This window comes from Babylonia areolata, chromosome 33, assembly GCF_041734735.1.
Source record: "Babylonia areolata isolate BAREFJ2019XMU chromosome 33, ASM4173473v1, whole genome shotgun sequence".
Taxonomy (NCBI): domain Eukaryota; kingdom Metazoa; phylum Mollusca; class Gastropoda; order Neogastropoda; family Buccinidae; genus Babylonia; species Babylonia areolata.
Window position 1 is genome coordinate 4,252,564 of NC_134908.1, and position 21,754 is coordinate 4,274,317.

Genomic DNA, 21,754 nt, shown 5'->3' on the forward strand with positions numbered 1-21,754 from the left:
CTGCATGCACACGCTCACAATACCAGACTTCATACCAGAGCTCACAATATCAGACTACAGCAAACACACGCTCACAATACCAGACTACAGCAAACACACGCTCACAATACCAGACTACAGCAAACACACGCTCACAATAACAGACTACAGCAAACACACGCTCACAATACCAGACTACAGCAAACACACGCTCACAATACCAGACTACTGCATGCACACGCTCAAAATACCAGACTACAGCAAACACACGCTCACAATAACAGACTACAGCATACACACGCTCACAATACCAGACTACAGCAAACACACGCTCACAATACCAGACTACAGCAAACACACGCTCACAATACCAGACTACAGCAAACACACGCTCACAATACCAGACTACTGCATGCACACGCTCACAATACCAGACTACAGCAAACACACGCTCACAATACCAGACTACAGCAAACACACGCTCACAATACCAGACTACAGCATGCACACGCTCACAATACCAGACTACAGCAAACACACGCTCACAATACCAGACTACAGCAAACACACGCTCACAATACCAGACTACAGCAAACACACGCTCACAATACCAGACTACAGCAAACACACGCTCACAATACCAGACTACAGCGAACACACGCTCACAATACCAGATCTCAATCATCCATGGCTAGAAGTAGATACACATAATGCACATCTTTCCCCACCCCCCATCAATGCTCAACTAAAGTACCACACTCTGAACAAATATATGGTTTTGTAATCTCCCTCTGCCCAAAGTGTGTGCACACATCACAACTGTGGAAGGACAGATAGGGCAATATCTCTCTCTCTATATATAGCATAATGTATTAGTATCACTGCATTGCACTCTGCAACAGTACACTGAAAACTGCCCTAGAAACAAGGAACAGACATACAGGTATACATGTCACAAGCATGCACGCACACAAGCACACACATACGCTTACACACAACCTCACACATGCACACAACCACACATATTCTTTTATGCTGTCCTACAAAGAACACACATGCCTGCATGTCACAGGCATGCATGCACACAAGCATACACATACATACATGCATACACCCACACACAGGTATGCACATTATCTAACATAGACAACAGTCTGAAGACAGACGGAGACGACAGTGGAAAGACAAAGACAACAACAACCTGAAGAGAGACGAAGACAACAATCTGAAGAGAGACGAAGACAACAAAGACAACAGTGGAGAGATGAAGACAACAGTCTGTTGTCTGAAGAGAGACGAAGACAACAATCTGAAGAGAGACGAAGACAACAATCTGAAGAGAGACGAAGACAACAAAGACAACAGTGGAGAGATGAAGACAACAGTCTGTTGTCTGAAGAGAGATGAAGACAACAGTCTGTTGTCTGAAGAGAGATGAAGACAACAGTCTGAAGAGAGACAAAGACAACAGGGAGATGAAGACAACAGTCTAAAGAGAGAAGAAGACAACACGAAGACAACAGTCTGAAGAGAGACAAAGACAACAGTCTGAAGAGAGATGAAGACAACAGTGGAGAGTGACGAAGACAACAGTCTGAAGAGAGACAAAGACAACAGTCTGAAGAGAGACAAAGACAACAGTCTGAAGAGAGACAAAGACAACAGTCTGAAGAGAGACAAAGACAACAGTCTGAAGAGAGACAAAGACAACAGTCTGAAGAGAGACAAAGACAACAGTGAAGAGATGAAGACAACAGTCTGAAGAGAGACAAAGACAACAGTGAAGAGATGAAGACAACAGTCTGAAGAGAGATGAAGACAACAGTCTGAAGAGAGACGAAGACAACAGTGGAGAGATGAAGACAACAGTCTGTTGTCTGAAGAGGGATGAAGACAACGGTCTGAAGAGAGACGAAGACAACGGTCTGAAGAGAGACAAAGACAACAGTCTGAAGAGAGACAAAGACAACACAAAGACAACAATCTGAAGAGAGACGAAGACAACTGTCTGAAGAGAGACGAAGACAACTGTTGAAGAGAGATGAAGACAGACAACAGTGGAGAGTGACAAAGACAACGGTCTGAAGAGAGACGAAGACAACAGTCTGAAGAGAGACGAAGACAACACAAAGACAACAATCTGAAGAGAGACGAAGACAACAGTCTGAAGAGAGACAAAAACAACAGTCTGAAGAGAGACGAAGACAATAGTCTGAAGAGAGACGAAGAGAAGAGAGACGAAGACAACAGTCTGAAGAGAGACAAAGACAACAGTCTGAAGAGAGACGAAGACAATAGTCTGAAGAGAGACGAAGATAAGAGAGACGAAGACAACAGTCTGAAGAGAGACGAAGACAACAGTCTGAAGAGAGACAAAGACAACAGTGAAGAGATGAAGACAACAGTCTGAAGAGAGACGAAGACAACAGTGAAGAGATGAAGACAACAGTCTGAAGAGAGATGAAGACAGACAACAGTGAAGAGATGAAGACAACAGTCTGAAGAGAGACAAAGACAACAGAGAGACGAAGACAACAGTCTGAAGAGAGACGAAGACAACACGAAGACAACAGTCTGAAGAGAGACAAAGACAACAGTCTGAAGAGAAAACAGAATGCCAGTGTGTACAACAACAACAGTCAGGTCAGCACTTCGTCAGGTACGTCAGAACAACATCACAACAGTCATGGTACATACAACTACCCAGTCACATTATCTGTCACATTATCTGATACAGAAATGCGAGTGCCCTGGTCAAAGAAAACGCCAATGGTCATTCCTAACAGAACATCCATGGTTGTCAAAACGAAAACAACAACACGACACTCACAAAAATGCCAGCAGTCAGAAAAGAATAGCAAAACGTATAATAACGAGAATCACACCTGACACTTGTGCAACAGATGAGAAAGACAAGAAAATGACAAGTCTACTTTTTTTTTGTTTGCTGCCCCATCATCTGCACCGTTTCAGTGGCATTACTCCCACGCCACTCATTTAGATTTCCCCATACACGGCCACACCCGGGTTCGTCCGTCGCAGTTCCAGCATCGGCAGTCCACAGGGAACCATCGATGTTAAGGTCGCCAGGAGGCCACACACCAGAGGAGACCCTGCACTGCTGCTGAGTCACTTCGGTGGTGTTCAGTGGTGCCTGTTCTGATTCAATGTACTTAGGACACCACCTACTAAGCCCCCTACTAACGACAATAATGGCTTTGTCACGGAGCCAGACTCAGTGAGCGTCCCTCCCAGAGTGGAAACCGCCACCACGTCCCTCAAACAACAGCCCCCCGTGAATCTGCCGACACTGACGGCATTGACAGGACTCACCCCCAAGTGGAGGGGTATCGAAACTGAGGTCACCATGAGAGCAGGGCATGAAAGGCCACAGGCTTTGAGACTATTTTGTTTATATTGATGATGATGAAGGAGGAGGAGGAGGAGGAGGAGGATGACGATGTTGCTATGGAGGTCTACTTTCGCTGGGCCTGAAAATTCACTTCAACATGATCACTCTCTCTCTCTCCCTCTGTACCCTCTAAAGGCATTCACATACTTCCACTCCCCTTTCTGAAGCTTCCCTGAAGCTTAAAATCGGCAGCTGATTTACCAAACGACTAGCAGAATACACCGTATCATTTCCCCCCCCCCCCACTGAAAATCCCTCAATCCCATCTGAAACCCATTCCACAAAATGTTCCCTCACTATTCTGGGAAAAAAAAAAAAAAAAAAAAATCAACATTTTAAGTCAGTCGCTTCACACACATACAAATAATTCAAAACATCTGTCTACAGCGAGAGCAGACTTGGCCTTTTCAGGGAAGAAGAACAGCGTCAATCAATGTGTAATCGTTTCATGATCGACTCACAGTGAACAACCACCACCACACGAAACACCTAAATCAGGCAGTGACGGAAAGCACACACAAACACACATACATTAAATTACGTCTCCATCAAGTGAATCGTTCATCTGTGTATCACGGAGAAGAATGGCTGTGTGGCATCCCCGACACACACACACACGTTCACAGGATCCTGAACCACAGAAAACCGCTCAGATCGTTAAAAAAAAAAAAAAAAAAAAAAAAAGCAGCAGCAGAAGGAGACTACTTTTTCTTCCATCATTTTTTCTCTGACTACACCACCATCAGAAGTTTTTCACTTCCTGAAGCCTGTTTTTTTTTTCCTTTTTTTTTCCCCACTGCCATCAGTGTGGTGTCAGGGACACAGTGTTATATGATATGTTGAAACGTCAGGAATGGAGTTTCTCATCTCCCTCCGACCCACACACCCACCCACCCACACCACCACACACACAAGAAAGAAGCAGCAGTGCTGAAGTCCACACAAAAATTCTTCCCCCCCCACTCCCCAACCCGCCCCCTCTCAACACACACACAGTATGTCATGGAAACATGGTTACCACTGACGAGACCCCCACCCAGACATACGCCCCCTCCCCACCACCTCACCCTCGCACATCCCTGTGCACCGGCACAACCAGCAGTGATGTCACTGAATTCCATCCGGTCACTTCACCGTTCCAAGGTCAGGACCAAAAAAGAAGTTCAAGGTCATGGCTGCAGGGTTCAAGGTCACGACCACAGGGTTCAAGGTAATGCCATGACCACAGGGTTCAAGGTCGTAAAGGTCCAAGTACATGACTTCAGTAACCTCTCCTAAGGGTTGCAGGTTAACTGGCAGTCAGGGTCTAGATCTGTGCACTCCAGGTTTTCTCTCAATGATTACAAAGGGAAAAAAAAAAAATCAACAACCAAAAGAGCACACAGGCCTGTAGTCCAAAGAAACAAGTCCTACGGGGTTCCTAAGGGAAGGTGAAGGTCAGAAGATGTCCGGGCAGGAGGACCAGTTGCGGCTGAAGTACTGACCGGTGTAGACCCAGTCGTCGCTGCCGGTGTGGGGGTGCGTGCCGTGCGTGAACCACCTGACCACACATCAACACACGGTGTGTGAACCTTTCACATCCACATCAACCCTTTATAAAAAAAAAAAAACAAGAGAGGCAAGGCCTTCAAGACTCACTTGTGATACACTGAAAAAAAAAAATCCAAGCCTTTTATGTACTGTGTATAATTTCAAAATGTAATGTTTAAGATGAGAAAGATCAGTTTAAAGCGAATTAAGTCCCCTAGCATTAATTACAGAGTAATTTCCCTTTTTTACTATCTGCACCAAAACGTTTGCAAAATAAATAAAAATTCCATGCTTAGCAAAAGAAGTTCCTGTTTGAACAAAAAATGATAATAATGACTGCTCTTGTTGTTGGGTCAGAATATCAGATCAAAGTGCCAAGTTTAGAGAATACAAAAAATATAAATATAACAGTAATTGCAGTTTGCATATAATTAGGCTTCATTTAAAAAATTTTTTTTGTGCCCATCCCAGAGGTGCAATATTGTTTCAAACAAGATGACTGGAAAGAACGGAATTTTTCCTATTTTTATGCCTAATTTGGTGTCAACTGACACACTATTTGCAGAGAAAATGTCAATGTTAAAGTTTACCATGGACACACAGACACACACACAGACAACCGAACACCAGGTTAAAACATAGACTCACTTTCTTTACACAAGTGAGTCAAAAAAGAAGAAAAAAAAAGATACTTATATAGCGCTTATCCCTGGCCACAAACCAAGCTCTAAGCACTTTACAAACACAGAGTCATTTGCACAACAGCCTGCGTTCCTCGGTAAAGCTGACCGACAGCTCTCTTTGGGTGCTCATCATTCGTTTCCTGTGTCATTCATCCAGGTTTCAGTCATGCCCACACACACCCAAATGTCGATTAACATTTAACGTGTATGACCTTTTCGTTTGGGGGTGTGCATGCTGGGTATGTTCTTGGTTCCGTAACCCACCGAATGCTGAGAGCTGTAACTAAACAAGGTCACTGTATTGACAGCTACAGACTCTGATTTCACGTTGTCAACAGCTACAAACGATAACTCCATTTTTGATATAAAGAAGTACAAACATCCTCCCACTATACACGAACGCGTGCACACACAGACACACAAACTTACATGCACACACGTGCATGCACATGCACACACTCACAGACACACACATACACTTACACACAAAGCATGCATTCACACCCACTCACAAACACATGCACACCCACTCACAGACACACACACTCAAACACAACACGCGTACTCGCACAAAACACACACAAGCACACACCCACTCACACACAGATACAAAAACACACACACACATGTACACCAATGCACATTTTGTATTTCTTTTTATCACAACAGATTTCTCTGTGTGAAATTCGGGCTGCTTTCCCCAGGGAGAGCACGTCGCTGCACTACAGCGCCACTCATTTTTTTGTATTTTTTCCTGCGTGCGGTTTTATTTGTTTTTCCTATCGAAGTGGATTTTTCTACAGAATTTTGCCAGGAACAACCCTTTTGCTGCCATGGGTTCTTTTACGTGCGCTAAGTGCATGCTGCACACTGGACCTCGGTTTATCGTCTCATCCGAATGACTAGCGTCCAAACCATCACTCAAGGTCTAGTGGAGGGGGACAAAATATCGGCGGCTGAGCCGTGATTCGAAGCAGCGCGCTCAGATTCTCTCGCTTCCTAGGGGGACGCGTTACCTCTAGGCCATCACTCCACATGTATACACACACACACACACTCACGTAACACAACACACACATTCCATATACATGATGAAAAGAGACATAAACACATGTCCATCCAGTTCTTCTTCTTCTTCTTCTGCGTTCGTGGGCTGCAACTCCCACGTTCACTCGTATGCACACGAGTAGGCTTTTACGTGTATTACCGTTTTTACCCCGCCATGTAGGCAGCCATACTCCGTTTTCAGGGGTGTGCATGCTGGGTATGTTCTTGTTTCCATAACCCACCGAACGCTGACATGGATTACAGGATCTTTAACGTGCGTATTTGATCTTCTGCGTGCGTATACACACGAAGGGGGTTCAGGCACTAGCAGGTCTGCACGTATGTTGACCTGGGAGATCGTAAAAATCTCCACCCTTCAACCCACCAGGCGCCGTCACCGAGATTCGAACCCGGGACCCACAGATTGACAGTCCAATGCTTTAACCACTTGGCTATTGCGCCCGTCGTTCATCCAGTTACTTACACAGGTGTCCATTCTTCCTTGGTCTTTTTGCGGTCTTTCCTGGCTGCTCGCTGTTTTTCCTCCAACCGGTTCTTCTCCTCCGCTGCTCCGTCTGTCATCACACACAGTCACTGGTTAACTCTCTCCATACGAACGGCGAAAGAGACGACGTTAACAGCGTTTCACCCCAATTACCATCATCAAAATATTGCAAGCGGAAGGCTCTTATACTGAAGAGGTGAATGTTGACAAAGAATACCACAATTCTGACGACGGAAGCTAAAGGTTGGGTCATTCAGACACCCACTGGACATCCGAGGGGTCTGTGTAGAGGAGAAGAGAGGGATGGCCGTACTGAGTGAGTTAATACAGGAACGTTAACACATACACACACACAGTCAGTCGTTAATACAGGAGCGTTAACACATACACACACAATCAGTGGTTAATACTGGAACGTTAACACATACACACACAGTCACTGGTTAATACTGGAACGTTAACACATACACACACAGTCACTGGTTAATACAGGAGCGTTAACACATACACACACAGTCAGGAATGTTAACACATACACACACAGTTACTGGTTAATACAGGAACATTAACACATAAACACAGAGTCACTGTTAATACAGGAGCGTTAACACATACACACAGTCAGGAACATTAACACACACACACAGTCACTGGTTAATACAGGAACGTTAACACATACACACATAGTCAGTCGTTAATACAGGAACGTTAACACATACGCACACAGTCACTGGTTAATACAGGAACGTTAACCCATACACACACAGTCACTGGTTAATACAGGAACGTTAACACATACGCACACAGTCACTGGTTAATACAGGAACGTTAACACATACACACACAGTCAGTGGTTAATACAGGAACGTTAACACACACACACACAGTCACTGGTTAATACAGGAATGTTAACACATACACACACAGTCAGTGGTTAATACAGGAACGTTAACACATACACACACAGTCAGTCGTTAATACAGGAACGTTAACACATACACACACAGTCAGTCGTTAATGTTGCAAAATTCACACATACACACACACACACACACAGAGGTCAATTTAACAACATTCACACACAGACAGACAGACAATGGTTAATACAGCAACAGTCACACACACACACACACACACAGAGTGGTTAATACAGGAAGGTCTACACACACATGCACACACAGTCACCAGTAAATATAAGAACGTTTATAAACGCACACACCCACACCCAGTCAGTGGTTAATGTTGCAAAATTCACACATACACACACATACACAGAGTGGACAATATAACAACATTCACACACACACAGACAGACAATGGTTAATACAGCAACAGTCACACACACACACACACACACACAGAGTGGTTAATACAGGAAGGTCTACACACACACACACACACAGCCACCGATAAATATAAGAACATTTATAAACGCACACACCCACACAGTCACTGGTAAATACAGGAACATTCCTCCCCTTTCCCCCACACACATATACAGAGTCACTGGTGAACACAGATACACACACAATCACTGGTGAATACAGGAACACACACACACACACACACACACGCACACACACACACACACGCACACGCACACACACACACACACGCACACGCACACACACACACGCACACACACATAGTCACTGGTTAATACAGCACCATTTACACAAACACACACACGCAACACACATCACCCACCTATGTTGCCTTCCTCTAACAAGCGTATGTCTGGCCGAACTCTGGAGTCTGTGGGTGGTAACCGTGACGACTGACTGTCCATCAACTGGTTCAAGGTCATGGCAAAGGCCGTGAAGGAGAAATACTGCAATGGACAATACAGCACAGTGGAATCAACATGTATTACTGTGTGACAAGTCAGTCGTGTCTGACTATGACCATCCGAATAGCAGAAAACGCAACTGCTGTCTTGACTACCCCCCACTTCATTCATTCATTATGCCCATCGCTCCTGGTGGAGCATAGGCCATCGACGACCCCTTGCCATCGCACTCTGTTCTGGCCATTCCAGTCCAGTCGGTCCCTTGCTGCTTCAGCTCTGCCTCGGTGTCTCGCCTCCAGCTGTTGCAAGGCCAGGCTCTCTTCCTCTTTCCCTGCGGGTTCCAGGTCAGGGCTTGGTGTGTGATGCTGGACGCTGGCTTCCTGAGAGCGTGTCCGATCCAGCCCCACTTCCTCCACTGGTTCCTGTCCCACTTGCTCCCACAGATCTTCGTTAACTACCCCCAACTACTTGTGTATATTTTTATAGTCAGCTGTGTCTGACTCACTGTGACTATCAGAACAGCAGAGGAGGCAACTGCTGTCCCAACTATCACTACTACTATTGCTTTATATGATAATTGTGTCCGACTATGACCATTAGAATAGCAGAGGAGGCAACTGCTGTCCCAACTATCACTACTTCTATTGCTATATAATTGCGTCCAACTATGTCCATTGGAGTAGCAGTGGAGGAAACTGCTGTCCCGACTACCACTACTTCTATTGCTTTATATATTTGTGTCCAACTATGACCATCAGAACAGCAGAAGAGACAAATACTGCTCAAACTATAACTACTTCTATTGCTTTATATAACTGTGTCCGACTATGACCATCAGAACAGCAGAGGAGGCAACTGCTGTCCTAACTATAACTACTACTATTGCTTTATAAGATAATTGTGTCCAACTATTACAATCAGAATAGCAGAAAAAGCAACTGCTGTCCCAACTATCACTACTTCTATTGTTTTATAAAATTGTGTCCGACTATGACCACCAGACCAGTAGAGGAGGCAACTGCTGTCCTAACTATAAGTACTATTACTATTGCTTTATATAACTGTGTCCGACTATGACCATTAGAATAGCAGAAGAGACAACTACTGCTCCAACTATAACTACTACTATTGCTTTGTATAATTGTGTCCGACTATGACCATCAGAACAGCAGAAGAGGCAACTACTGTCCTGACTATCACTAATACTATTGCTTTATATGATAATTGTGTCCAACAATTACCATCAGTGGAGTGATGGCCCAGAGGTAACGCGTCCATCTAGGGAGTGAGAGAATCTGAGCGCGCTGGTTCGAATCACGGCTCAGCCGCTGACATTTTCTCCCCCTCCACAAGACCTTGAGTGGTGGTCTGGACGCTAGTCATTCGGATGAGACGATAAACCGAGGTCCCATGTGCAGCATGCACTTACTGCATGTAAAAGAACCCACAGCAACAAAAGGGTTGCTCCTGGCAAAATTCTGTAGAAAAATCCACTTTGATAGGAAAAACAAATAAAACTGCATGCAGGAAAAAATTTTTTTAAAAACATGTGGCGCTGTAGTGTAGCGACGCACTCTCCCTGGGGAGAGCAGCCCGAATTTCACACAGAGAGAAATCTGTTGTGATGAAAAGAAATACAAATACAAAAATACACATTAGAATAGCAGAAAAAGCAACTGCTCTCCCTGACTATCACTACTTCTACTGTATTGAAGTTAGCTAAATGTGTCCTGACTATGACTGTCTGAACAGCTGAGGAGGCAACTGCTGTCCTGACTATTACAACTACCACTGTGTTGTATACTAGTCCATCGTGTCCAGCTCAGACCATCACAACAGCCATTCCACAACCTTCCTCCACATATAGAAAGGGTCGACGGGCGCCATAGCCGAGTGGTTAAAGCGTTGGACTTTCGATCTGAGGGTGCCTGGTGGGTAAAGGGTGGAGATTTTTACGATCTCCCAGGTCAACATATGTGCAGACCTGCCAGTGCCTGAACCCCCTTCGTGTGTATGCGCAAGCATAAGATCAAAATACGCACGTTAAAGATCCTGTAATCCATGTCAGCGTTCGGTGGGTTATGGAAACAAGAACATACCCAGCACGCACACCCCTGAAAATGGAGTATGGCTGCCTACATGGCGGGGTAAATAAATAAAAACGGTCATACACGTAAAATGTTACATGTCTGTCTGAGTGTGTATGCGTGTGCGTCTGAAATCTGACTTAATGACACAGGAAACGAATGATGAGTGCCCAGTGGCAGCCGTCAGTCGGCTCTACCCAGGTAGGCAGCCTGTGGTGCAAATGTCCCCGTGTATGTAAAGCGCTTAGAGCTTGGTCTCTGACCGAGGATAGGCGCTATATAAGTATCCACATCAATCAATCAATCAATATGGAAAGGGTCACCAGTATCTCCCTCCAGGAGGAAGGTGGCTGAATGGTTCAGACGCTCATCTGCCAATACAGAGCGTCCGTGAAGGGTCTGGGTTCGAATCCCGCTCTTGCCCTTTCTCCCACATTTAACCGGAAAAGCAAACTGAGCGTCTAGTCATTCGGATGAGACGATAAACCCCGAGGTCCCGTGTGGAGAAGAACGCACTTGGCACACTGAAAAATAACCCATGGCAACGACAGTGTTGTCCCTGGCAAAAATTCCGCAAAAAGAAACCCACTGTGATTGGTATACACAAATATATATATGCATGCACTCAGGACCTGGCTAAACGGATGTGGTGCAGTGTATATGAATTTGCCCGAACGTAGTGATGCCTTTTTAGGAAGGCGAAAGAGAAGCTCCTCCTCACCTTGCAGGAATGGGAGGGTCGGGGGATGGCCCTCCACACACACTCCTGAGACGGGATGCTGAGGGCGTAGCTGCCGATGGGGTTGGTGGGCTGGGCGTCCTCCACATCATTGCCCTCCTCTGCCGTTCCGTTCTGTCCACACACACACACACACACAGAGTTCCTTGATGCATCGCTGTCTTCTGGTTTAAGGCCAGACACTGTAGTACAAAAACGTATGAAATAAACTTGAAGTTTATGGCTTTCTGTGACATGGTATGCAAAGATATTGGACTAAACATGTCTAAAAAGGTCACTTTATGCAATTTATCATGACGGTTTCCATGGAAACGAATCCAAAATGGCTGACAAACAAAAAAATTAAAAGCTTATAACTTCGATACCTTTACAGATATGTTATTTCTGTTTGTTTTATTTGATTTATTTGTATTTGTTCTTTATTATAGTGCAGTGGTATTTTGGAATTTGAATAAATACGTTATTATTATTTTTTGTTGTTGAAATATGTATAAATTCCTTGACATAATTTTTTTTCAAATGACTGTATATTCATTCTTTTACTAGTACTATACAACCCACTGCACTATAATAAAGATGAATACACAAAGAAAGAAAGTACCAAGTTTGAACATGCTATCTTTTAAAGTTTTTGAGCCTTAGCATTTTGAAAAATCCTATTACGAGGACAAAACACAAAACTGAGAAAACAGGAAAAGAAGATGTGCTTGGTACTCACAAGAAATCACACATGTTGATGCTGTTTGAAGCTTTATTTAAGTGAATATAGTACCCAGGTGAAACAGACTATAAAGATTAGATGTTGAAGAAGCAAATTATGCGAAAAAACGAAAATCACAAAAAATCATGATTTTGGTCAAAATTTCACTACCGTGTCTGGCCTTAAACATGTTTAAGGCCAGACACTACAGTCAAATAACGACTTTTTTTTCCCTCCGACTATATCTCTCTTTTTTTTTTTTGTCTACTAGGTGTATCATCACTTGTGCATCACGAAAAAAGTGTTCTTAGATTTCTGTAAATACCCGCTGCTATGGAAACAAAACAAAATGGCCACCAAACAATGTATCAAAGAAATCGGGTTTGTGGTCCATGTGGTGCATGCAGACACTTTTTGTTATGTGGACTTGATACACAATGACATTATCTTCATTTTCACGTGATATTGTGTTCATTCTTCAATTATTGTACTTTTTATGAATTTTTCAAATTTTGGTTACCGAAATCCTCAAAATTTACAATGGGTAAAAAGATTGGCACTGCTATGAATTAAAACCCAGAGAATATTTTCATACATACTCACGACAAAACTTCAATACTATGTCATAAAACAATCATGCAAAGTCTCATGGTTGTAGGTTTACTCATCATTGAGCAAGTCCAAGGTATGTTGTCAAGGCCAGAAACTTCATGACTTACGTCGAAATTGAACAAAATAAAACTCTTCCGTGATTCAGCAAGCAATCTTTATTAGCAATTTTTTCATTGTTAAAGACGTCTTTACAGTGGAAAAACTTAAGCATATGATAGAAGAGATGTTCAAGAATCAAAACCCATCAAAAACCCACATCATGAAAAATCATCATTTTGGTCTCTTTTGAACTGCCGTGTCCCCCCTTAACTCTCTCCATACAAACGGCGAAAGAGACGACATTAACAGTGTTTTCACCCCAATTACCACCATCAAAATATTGCAAGCGGAAGGCCCTTATACTGAAGACGTGAATGTTGACAAAAAATACCACAATTCTGACGACGGAAGCTAAAGGTTGGGTCATTGAGACACCCACTGGACATCCGAGGGGTCTGTGTAGAGGAGAAGAGAGGACTGGCCGTACTGAGTGAGCTAATATCAAGACACAAGACAAAATACCGCGTTCAATAAAGATAACTTGAGCTACAGCGCTGTCTTTTCATGACACGTTTATTGTTCATCGTTGCTTATGTATAGTCTAGCCAACCGCAAAGGGCGGTATCAGGACTACCAAACCATGCAAATGCTCAACCGTGCCAGTACATAACTATCACATCTACACACACACACACACACAAAAAAAAAGAAAGAAAGAAAAAAAAAACCCACCAAGACAAACCCACAATACACAGATCATGACATATTATCCTAACCATATATGCACTGCTTATAATGATAATAATTATGAATTTATCTTTATAATAATAATAATGAGTTTATACAGAGCCTAATCAAATAATTCAGCTCTAGTCTAAGTGCTTTTCAATTACAATAGTTCCAATTAAAAAACAACACACATACGCACACACACACATACACGCACACACACACACACACAGTGCTGACCTTGTTGAAGGAGCTGCTGGGACTGGGGCCCTGTGAGGGAGGTTTCTGGGCACTCTCGTACTCCTCCACACTGGCCGCGTACAGTCCCAGCACCCAGTTCCCGTACAGGGCCTTTAACTTCTGCTTCCTGCGCAACACAGCACCATGATGATGATGATGATGATGATGATGATATGTAATTATATATATATATATATATATATATAACATTTCCAAGGCAGAAGTTGCAGCCCTTAACAGAATCATAAAAACTGCCACCAAGATTACCACGGCTGATCTGCCTTCTCTAGAAGACATATATTATAAGCAGCTACTCAAAAAAGCAAAACCAATCAGCCAGGATGAATCACATCCAGCTTTTGGGATTTTCGAGATGCTCCTCTCTGGTTGATGGAACAGAAGTACAAGGACGAAAACCAATTGCTTCGTCAATAGCTTTTTCCCCCAAAGCAGTCAATGCCCTGTCTCTCGAACAAATCCAGTATTGTACAACCAACAACCACCTACCTTAAGATCTAGTCATCAGCCACATCTACATGTAATATGCGGCTTCTGTTCAAACCTGTGTGTGTGAGTGTGAGTGTGTGTGTGTGTGAGAGAGAGAGAGAAAGTGTGTGTGTGTGTACATGTGTGTGTGCAGTATGTGCATGTGTGAGTATGCACAAGTTTTTATATTGATATGCACTTGTATGTATCCTAATTTCTACTGTATCTGTGCTTGTGTATGATTTTCGATTTATGTTTGTATCTTGTTATGTACTATCCCCAATATTCCTTGTGACCCCGGTACACTTGGTAATAAAGACATATACTATTTTATTTCATTCTATAATGATAATAAATAATACCCCCAAAACCCCAAACAAACCTAACTCATAATAATATTACTCATAATACTCCTACTACTACTATTTCTACTACTAATGCCTATCATCATCATAATACTAATAATAAAAGGGAGGAGGAGGAGGAAGAGGACAAAAAAGAAGTAAAAGAAGATGAGCAACAAGAAGAAGAGAATCATAATGGCTACTTATGCAGGACACTTTTCCAGAAACCTGCTCTAGGTGCTTTACATAACACATGGTTTTTATACACAGCACATTACATCAATGCTACAGATACACAATAAAAATAACAAGCAAATTACACACACACACACAGTCACACACATTCAACATAACACCCCAAAAAACCCCAACAGAACCCCACACTGACTTCTGCCCATAGATGAATCCTTCCACTCGGTGCAAATCTTTGCCGAACCATCCACACTGCTTGAAGTTGAGCACCGCTCTCAGCTTGTTCTGGTGGTTGGTGATCTCCATCGTGCCTGACTGCACCCACACACAGAGAGCACACACTGTCATCATCATCATCATCACTGTCATCATCACCATTATCACTGTCATCATCATCATCATCACTGTCATCATCATCATTATCACTGTCATCGTCATCATCATAAACACCATCCACACTGCTTGAAGTTGAGCACTGCTCTCAGCTTGTTCTGGTGATTGGTGATCTCCATCGTGCCTGACTGCACCCACACATACAGCACACTGTCATCATCATTGTCATCATCATCATCATTATCACTGTCATCATCATCATCATCACCATCATCCACACTGCTTGAAGTTGAGCACTGCTCTCAGCTTGTTCTGGTGATTGGTGATCTCCATCGTGCCTGAGTGCACCCACACACAGCACACTGTCATCATCATCATCGCTGTCATCATCATCACTGTCATCATCATCATCACCACAGTCATCATCATCATCATCACTGTCATCACACACTGTCATCATCATCATCATCACAGTCATCATCATCATCACAGTCATCACCATCATCACTGTCATCACACACTTTCATAATCATCATCATCATCATCACTGTCATCACACACTGTCATTATCATCATCATAACAGTCATCATCATCACTGTCATCATCATCATCACAGTCATCATCATCATCATCACTGTCATCATCATCAGTCATCACCATCACAGTCATCATCATCATCACCACAGTCATCATCATCATCATCACAGTCATCATCATCATCATCACTGTCATCATCATCACCACAGTCATCATCATCATCATCCTTTTAGTCAGCAGACTTTAATCTTGACCTGCTGAGTATGTCACTATCGTTTTAATCTGCTGAGTTTCAAACCATACAGCAGCCATGAAGACCCGGAGAAAACAACGTCACAACTGTACAGATAGTGTAGCTGTGAACGCCAAGAAGCAGAAGCAGAAGAAAAAGTGGAGTGATGGCTTAGAGGTAACGCTTCCGCCTCGGAAGCGAGAGAATCTGAGCACGCTGGTTCGAATCACGGCTCAGCCGCTAATATTTTCTTCCCCTCCACTAAACCTTGAGTGGTGGTCTGGACGCTAGTCATTCGGATGAGACAATCAACCGAGATCCCGTGTGCAGCATGCATTTACCACACGTAAAAAGAACCCACAGCAACAAAAGGGTTGTTCCTGGCAAAATTCTGTAGAAAAATCCACTTAGATAGGAAAAACAAATAACACCGCATGCAGGAAAAAAATACTAAAAAAATAGGTGGCGCTGTAGTATAGCGACACGCTCTCCCTGGGGAGAGCAGCCCGAATTTCACACAGAGAAATCTGTTGTGACAAAAAGAGAAATACAAAACAATACAAAGAAGAAGAAGAACAAGAGGAAGAAGAAAAAGAAGTAGAAGAAGAAGAAGAAATCTGCTGAGTTTATTGCATCCTTTCAGTTTCAATGCGCAGAGTTTGAACTATTTCACAGACAGTGCAACACTTAAAAAAATAAATTAAATAAAATAAAATATAAAAAAATAAAAAAATAAAGAGAGAAAATACTGTTTGGGGCTGGTGTTCTTTGGGTGTTCTTTGGTTCTGTTGAGCCGATAGGCTTCAGGTTTGTTTCTGTCGACCTGTCTGTCTGTAAGTGGATTGCTATATATATATGTATTCATATTTCTTTCTTTTGTATTTCTCTTTCTTCTCAGTTTTTTTGTTTTTTTCCCCCGGAAGTTTTCTGAAATAAAACACATCTTGAGTTAAGAAAAATACTTTAAAAAAAAAAAAGTAAAAAAAAAAAGCATTCCTCAAACACTCACATGTTCAACCCAAAGCTTCCCCACGATGACGTTGTGAATGCAGCAGTTGACGTTCTGCCACGTGTACACTTCGTTGTACCTGTCATCACAATAATAAACATAACAATAATAATGTATATCTACACAGCACCCTTGGTCTCTTAAGAGCTCAGGGCGCTTTACATGAAAGAAAAAAAATTACAATTTACATAACTCATTCATGACCACTCTTTCTCAAAACCCCTCCCTCCCCCACCATCCCCCCCCCTCCCACACACACACTCTTCATGCATCCGAAGTGAACTGACAACATGGATGGTGCTGGAGGAGAAGAAAGCTGAGAGTGTTTATAGACAGGTTTTTAAAATGATGAGTTTTTCGTGAAGAGCGAAAAGCAGAGACAGAATCAGATGCACGGATATGATGAGGAAGGTTGTTCCATATATGAGGAGCGGCAAAGAAGGGAAGAACGTTCACCACAGGTTCTTGTACTGACTGACACATACCATCATCGCAACAAATTCAAGCGTCAGTGTGTGCATACATATATATATATATATATATATATATATGTCTCTCCGTTAACTACTGTATACATACACATCTCTCCCTTAACTACATCTGACGTGGGTGATAATTCACCAATAATATTCAAACAAAAGAAACTATTTCTGTCATATCACACACACACACACACACACACAGTGTGCATGCACACACACACACACACTCACACACACACTCACACGCACACAACTGTGCAGAGTTGGGAGGGAGAGGTGGAGTGTGGAAGGCAAAACACACATCCTCTCGCTCAGCGGAACTGAAGCCGACTTCGAGAAAGCCACGAGTCCAAGAACTGACTGACCTTGGCAAGGAGAGGGTGATGGTGCCCTTGGGTGTAATCTCCACGGACTTGCCCCAGAACCTCAGCTTGGGCAGGACGGAGCCGTTGAGGGAGTAACCTTCACCTTCGGCATGGAAGGCACTGACAGGAGGATGGTGACTCACCTGCTCCGACATCATGCGGAACCCTATGTCATGCCTGCAGAGGGAAGAGGACAACTATCTTATTCATTTTTCATTTTAAGTCTATTCGTTTATCTATTTATTATTTATATTTGCTTATTTGTTTTTATCGACGGGCGAAACTGCTAAATGGTTAAAGCATTGGACTTTTTAAACCTAAGGGTCCCCGGTTCGAATCCTGGTCATGGGGCCTAGTAGGTAAAGGGTGGATATTTTTTCCGATCTCCCAGTTCAACAACAGACGTGTAAACTTGTTTTGTGCCGAAGCCCTTTCATGGGTATGCGCATGCAGAAGATACATATATACACACACATTAAAGATCCCCGAATTGATGTCAGCGTTCGATAGATTATGGAAACAAGGACATTCCTGGCATGCAAGCCCCTGAAAATGGAGTGTGGCTGCCTACATGGCAGGGTTAAAAATGCTTATAACACAGTAAAGCCCCCTCCTGAATACGAGTGAATGTGAAAGTTGCAGCCCCTGTCGTAAGGGTAAAAAGAAGGTTAAAACTAATTTCAACAAACGGTAATTTCAAAGAATTAAAACAATCACTCCACTCACAAACACAGGCACACACACATATATCATGCATCAGCACCAACCTGCAGTCTCACTGATTACCTCTACCCCCTCCCCCCACCTCTTCCACACACATGTGCATGCAAATATATTCACATGCACTCGTACCTCTCACAGTCACACACCTTGTGCCATCTAAGAAAAAAAAACAAAGTGTGTGTGAGCAAAGGACAGGCAGAAATATTACAGAGCGAGTGTAGAAGTCTGCATCAAATCACACCGACAGCAATACATTTTGCACACGACTGAATACAACCGGTGATAAAAAACAAAACCCACTTCGTTATTATTCCCACGCACCCAGATGCAACACGCTATTTCAGCATTTTGTGACAAGTTGTACACAGGCGATATTGCCGGCTTTGTTTTACTTCTACTGTACAAGATCTGTCTGTGATGTTACTGTTCGCTAACCACAGCTGGCCTTTAAATGAGTTTTGTGGCTGAGTCTGCGTTTTTGCTAAATATGACCAAATCAGCATGAGTGTGCATTTTCATGACATAAAACATCTGATTTTGCGTTTCAAAGCCATTCTGCAGGACTCTGCCAAAAGTTTATAATAAAACAGTGTTTTGGGGAATCGTTATATTTGTATTTGTATTTCTTTTTATCACGACAGATTTCTCTGTGTGAAATTCGGGCTGCTCTCCCCAGGGAGAGCATGTCGCTACACTACAGCGCCACCCCTTTTTTTTTAGTTTTTCCTGCATGTGGTTTTATTTGCTTTTCCTATCGAAGTGGATTTTTCTACAGAATTTTGCCAGGAACAATCCTTTTGTTGCTGTGGGTTCTTTAACGTGCGCTAAGTGCATGCTGCACACGGGACCTCGGTTTATCGTCTCATCTGAATGACTAGCGTCCAGACCACCACTCAAGGTCTAGTGGAGGGAGAGAAAATATCGGCGGCTGAGCCGTGATTCGAACCAGCGCGCTCAGATTTCTCTCGTTTCCTAGGCGGACGCGTTACCTCTGGGCCATCACTCCACATACCTCAGTGTCAATGTGGGGTCAAGCCACAAAGAACACTGGACCGTATTATAATAAACCTCAAGGACAAAACATATTTTCCAAAAGACTTTTCCAGCCCTGGAGAATGGAGAATGGTTCTCTCCTCTTTTTAAAATTTTTTTTCACAAGACTTGTCCAGACTTCCATGACTCTACAAATCTTAGGGGTCCTATGAAAGTGGCTGAACACTTAAGATCCTCATTTGCCTATACAGTGTCTGTAAGGGTCTGCGTTCAAAGCCCGGTCTTACCCTTTCTCCCAAGTTTGACAGGAGAAATCAAACCGTGCATCTGGTCATTAAAGTGAGACAATAAACCGAGGTCCCATTTGTAATTTGTATTTCTCTTTTTGTCACGACAGATTTCTCTGGGTGAAATTCGGGCTGCTTTCCCCAGGGAGAGTGCGTTGCTACACTGAGAATGCCACCCATTTTTTTTTTTTCCTGCATGCAGTTCTTTATTTGTTTTTCCTATCGAAGTGGATTTTTCTACAGAATTTTGCCAGGAACAATCCTTTTGTTGCCGTGGATTCTTTAACGTGCGCTAAGTGCATGCTGCACACAGGACCTCGGTTTATCGTCTCATCTCAATGACTAGCATCCAGACCACCACTCAAGGTCTAGTGGAGGGAGAGAAAATATCGGCGGCTGAGCCGTGATTCGAACCAGCGCGCTCAGATTTCTCTCGTTTCCTAGGCGGACGCGTTACCTCTGGGCCATCACTCCACATACCTCAGTGTCAATGTGGGGTCAAGGCACAAAGAACACTGGACCATATTATAATAAACCTCAAGGACAAAACATATTTTCCAAAAGACTTTTCCAGCCCTGGAGAATGGTTCTCTCCTCTTTTTAAAAATTTTTTTCCACAAGACTTGTCCAGACTTCCATGACTGTACAAACCTTAGGGGTCCTATGAAAGTGGCTGAACACTTAAGATCCTCATTTGCCAATACAGTGTCTGTAAGGGTCTGCGTTCAAAGCCCGGTCTTACCCTTTCTCCCAAGTTTGACAGGAGAAATCAAACCGTGCATCTGGTCATTCAAGTGAGACAATAAACCGAGGTCCCATTTGTAATTTGTATTTCTCTTTTTGTCACAACAGATTTCTCTGGGTGAAATTCGGGCTGCTTTCCCCAGGGAGAGTGCGTTGCTACACTGAGAATGCCACCCATTTTTTTTTTTTTTTTCCTGCATGCAGTTCTTTATTTGTTTTTCCTATCGAAGTGGATTTTTCTACAGAATTTTGCCAGGAACAATCCTTTTGTTGCTGTGGGTTCTTTTACGTGCACTAAGTGCATGCTGCACACGGGACCTCGGTTTATCGTCTCATCTGAATGACTAGCGTCCAGACCACCACTCAAGGTCTAGTGGAGGAGGAGAAAATATCGGCGGCTGAGCCGTGATTCGAACCAGCGCGCTCAGATTTCTCTCGTTTCCTAGGCGGACGCGTTACCTCTGGGCCATCACTCCACATACCTCAGTGTCAATGTGGGGTCAAGCCACAAAGAACACTGGACCGTATTATAATAAACCTCAAGGACAAAACATATTTTCCAAAAGACTTTTCCAGCCCTGGAGAATGGTTCTCTCCTCTTTTTAAAAATTTTTTTCCACAAGACTTGTCCAGACTTCCATGACTGTACAAACCTTAGGGGTCCTATGAAAGTGGCTGAACACTTAAGATCCTCATTTGCCTATACAGTGTCTGTAAGGGTCTGCGTTCAAAGCCCGGTCTTACCCTTTCTCCCAAGTTTGACAGGAGAAATCAAACCGTGCATCTGGTCATTCAAGTGAGACAATAAACCGAGGTCCCATTTGTAACTTGTATTTCTCTTTTTGTCACAACAGATTTCTCTGGGTGAAATTCAGTCTGCTTTCCCCAGGGAGAGTGCGTTGCTACACTGAGAATGCCACCCATTTTTTTTTTTT

The 21,754-nt window shown here is 43.2% G+C and overlaps 1 protein-coding gene across 1 annotated transcript in view; it reads right to left on the reverse strand.

Moving 5' to 3' along the window:
* Positions 1 to 4,467: 4,467 nt before the first annotated feature.
* Positions 4,468 to 21,754, reverse strand: part of LOC143276815 (oxysterol-binding protein-related protein 1-like) — a 92,291-nt gene continuing 75,004 nt past the window's right edge. Inside the window, exons 19-26 of the mRNA XM_076581468.1 lie at positions 18,073 to 18,249; positions 17,226 to 17,304; positions 15,310 to 15,428; positions 14,092 to 14,218; positions 11,754 to 11,885; positions 8,864 to 8,987; positions 7,136 to 7,226; positions 4,468 to 4,931 (exon numbers count right to left, since the gene is read on the reverse strand). Coding sequence (XP_076437583.1) covers positions 4,829 to 4,931; positions 7,136 to 7,226; positions 8,864 to 8,987; positions 11,754 to 11,885; positions 14,092 to 14,218; positions 15,310 to 15,428; positions 17,226 to 17,304; positions 18,073 to 18,249 — 952 coding nt within the window. The 3' untranslated portion in view covers positions 4,468 to 4,828. The remainder of the gene's footprint in view (positions 4,932 to 7,135; positions 7,227 to 8,863; positions 8,988 to 11,753; positions 11,886 to 14,091; positions 14,219 to 15,309; positions 15,429 to 17,225; positions 17,305 to 18,072; positions 18,250 to 21,754) is intronic.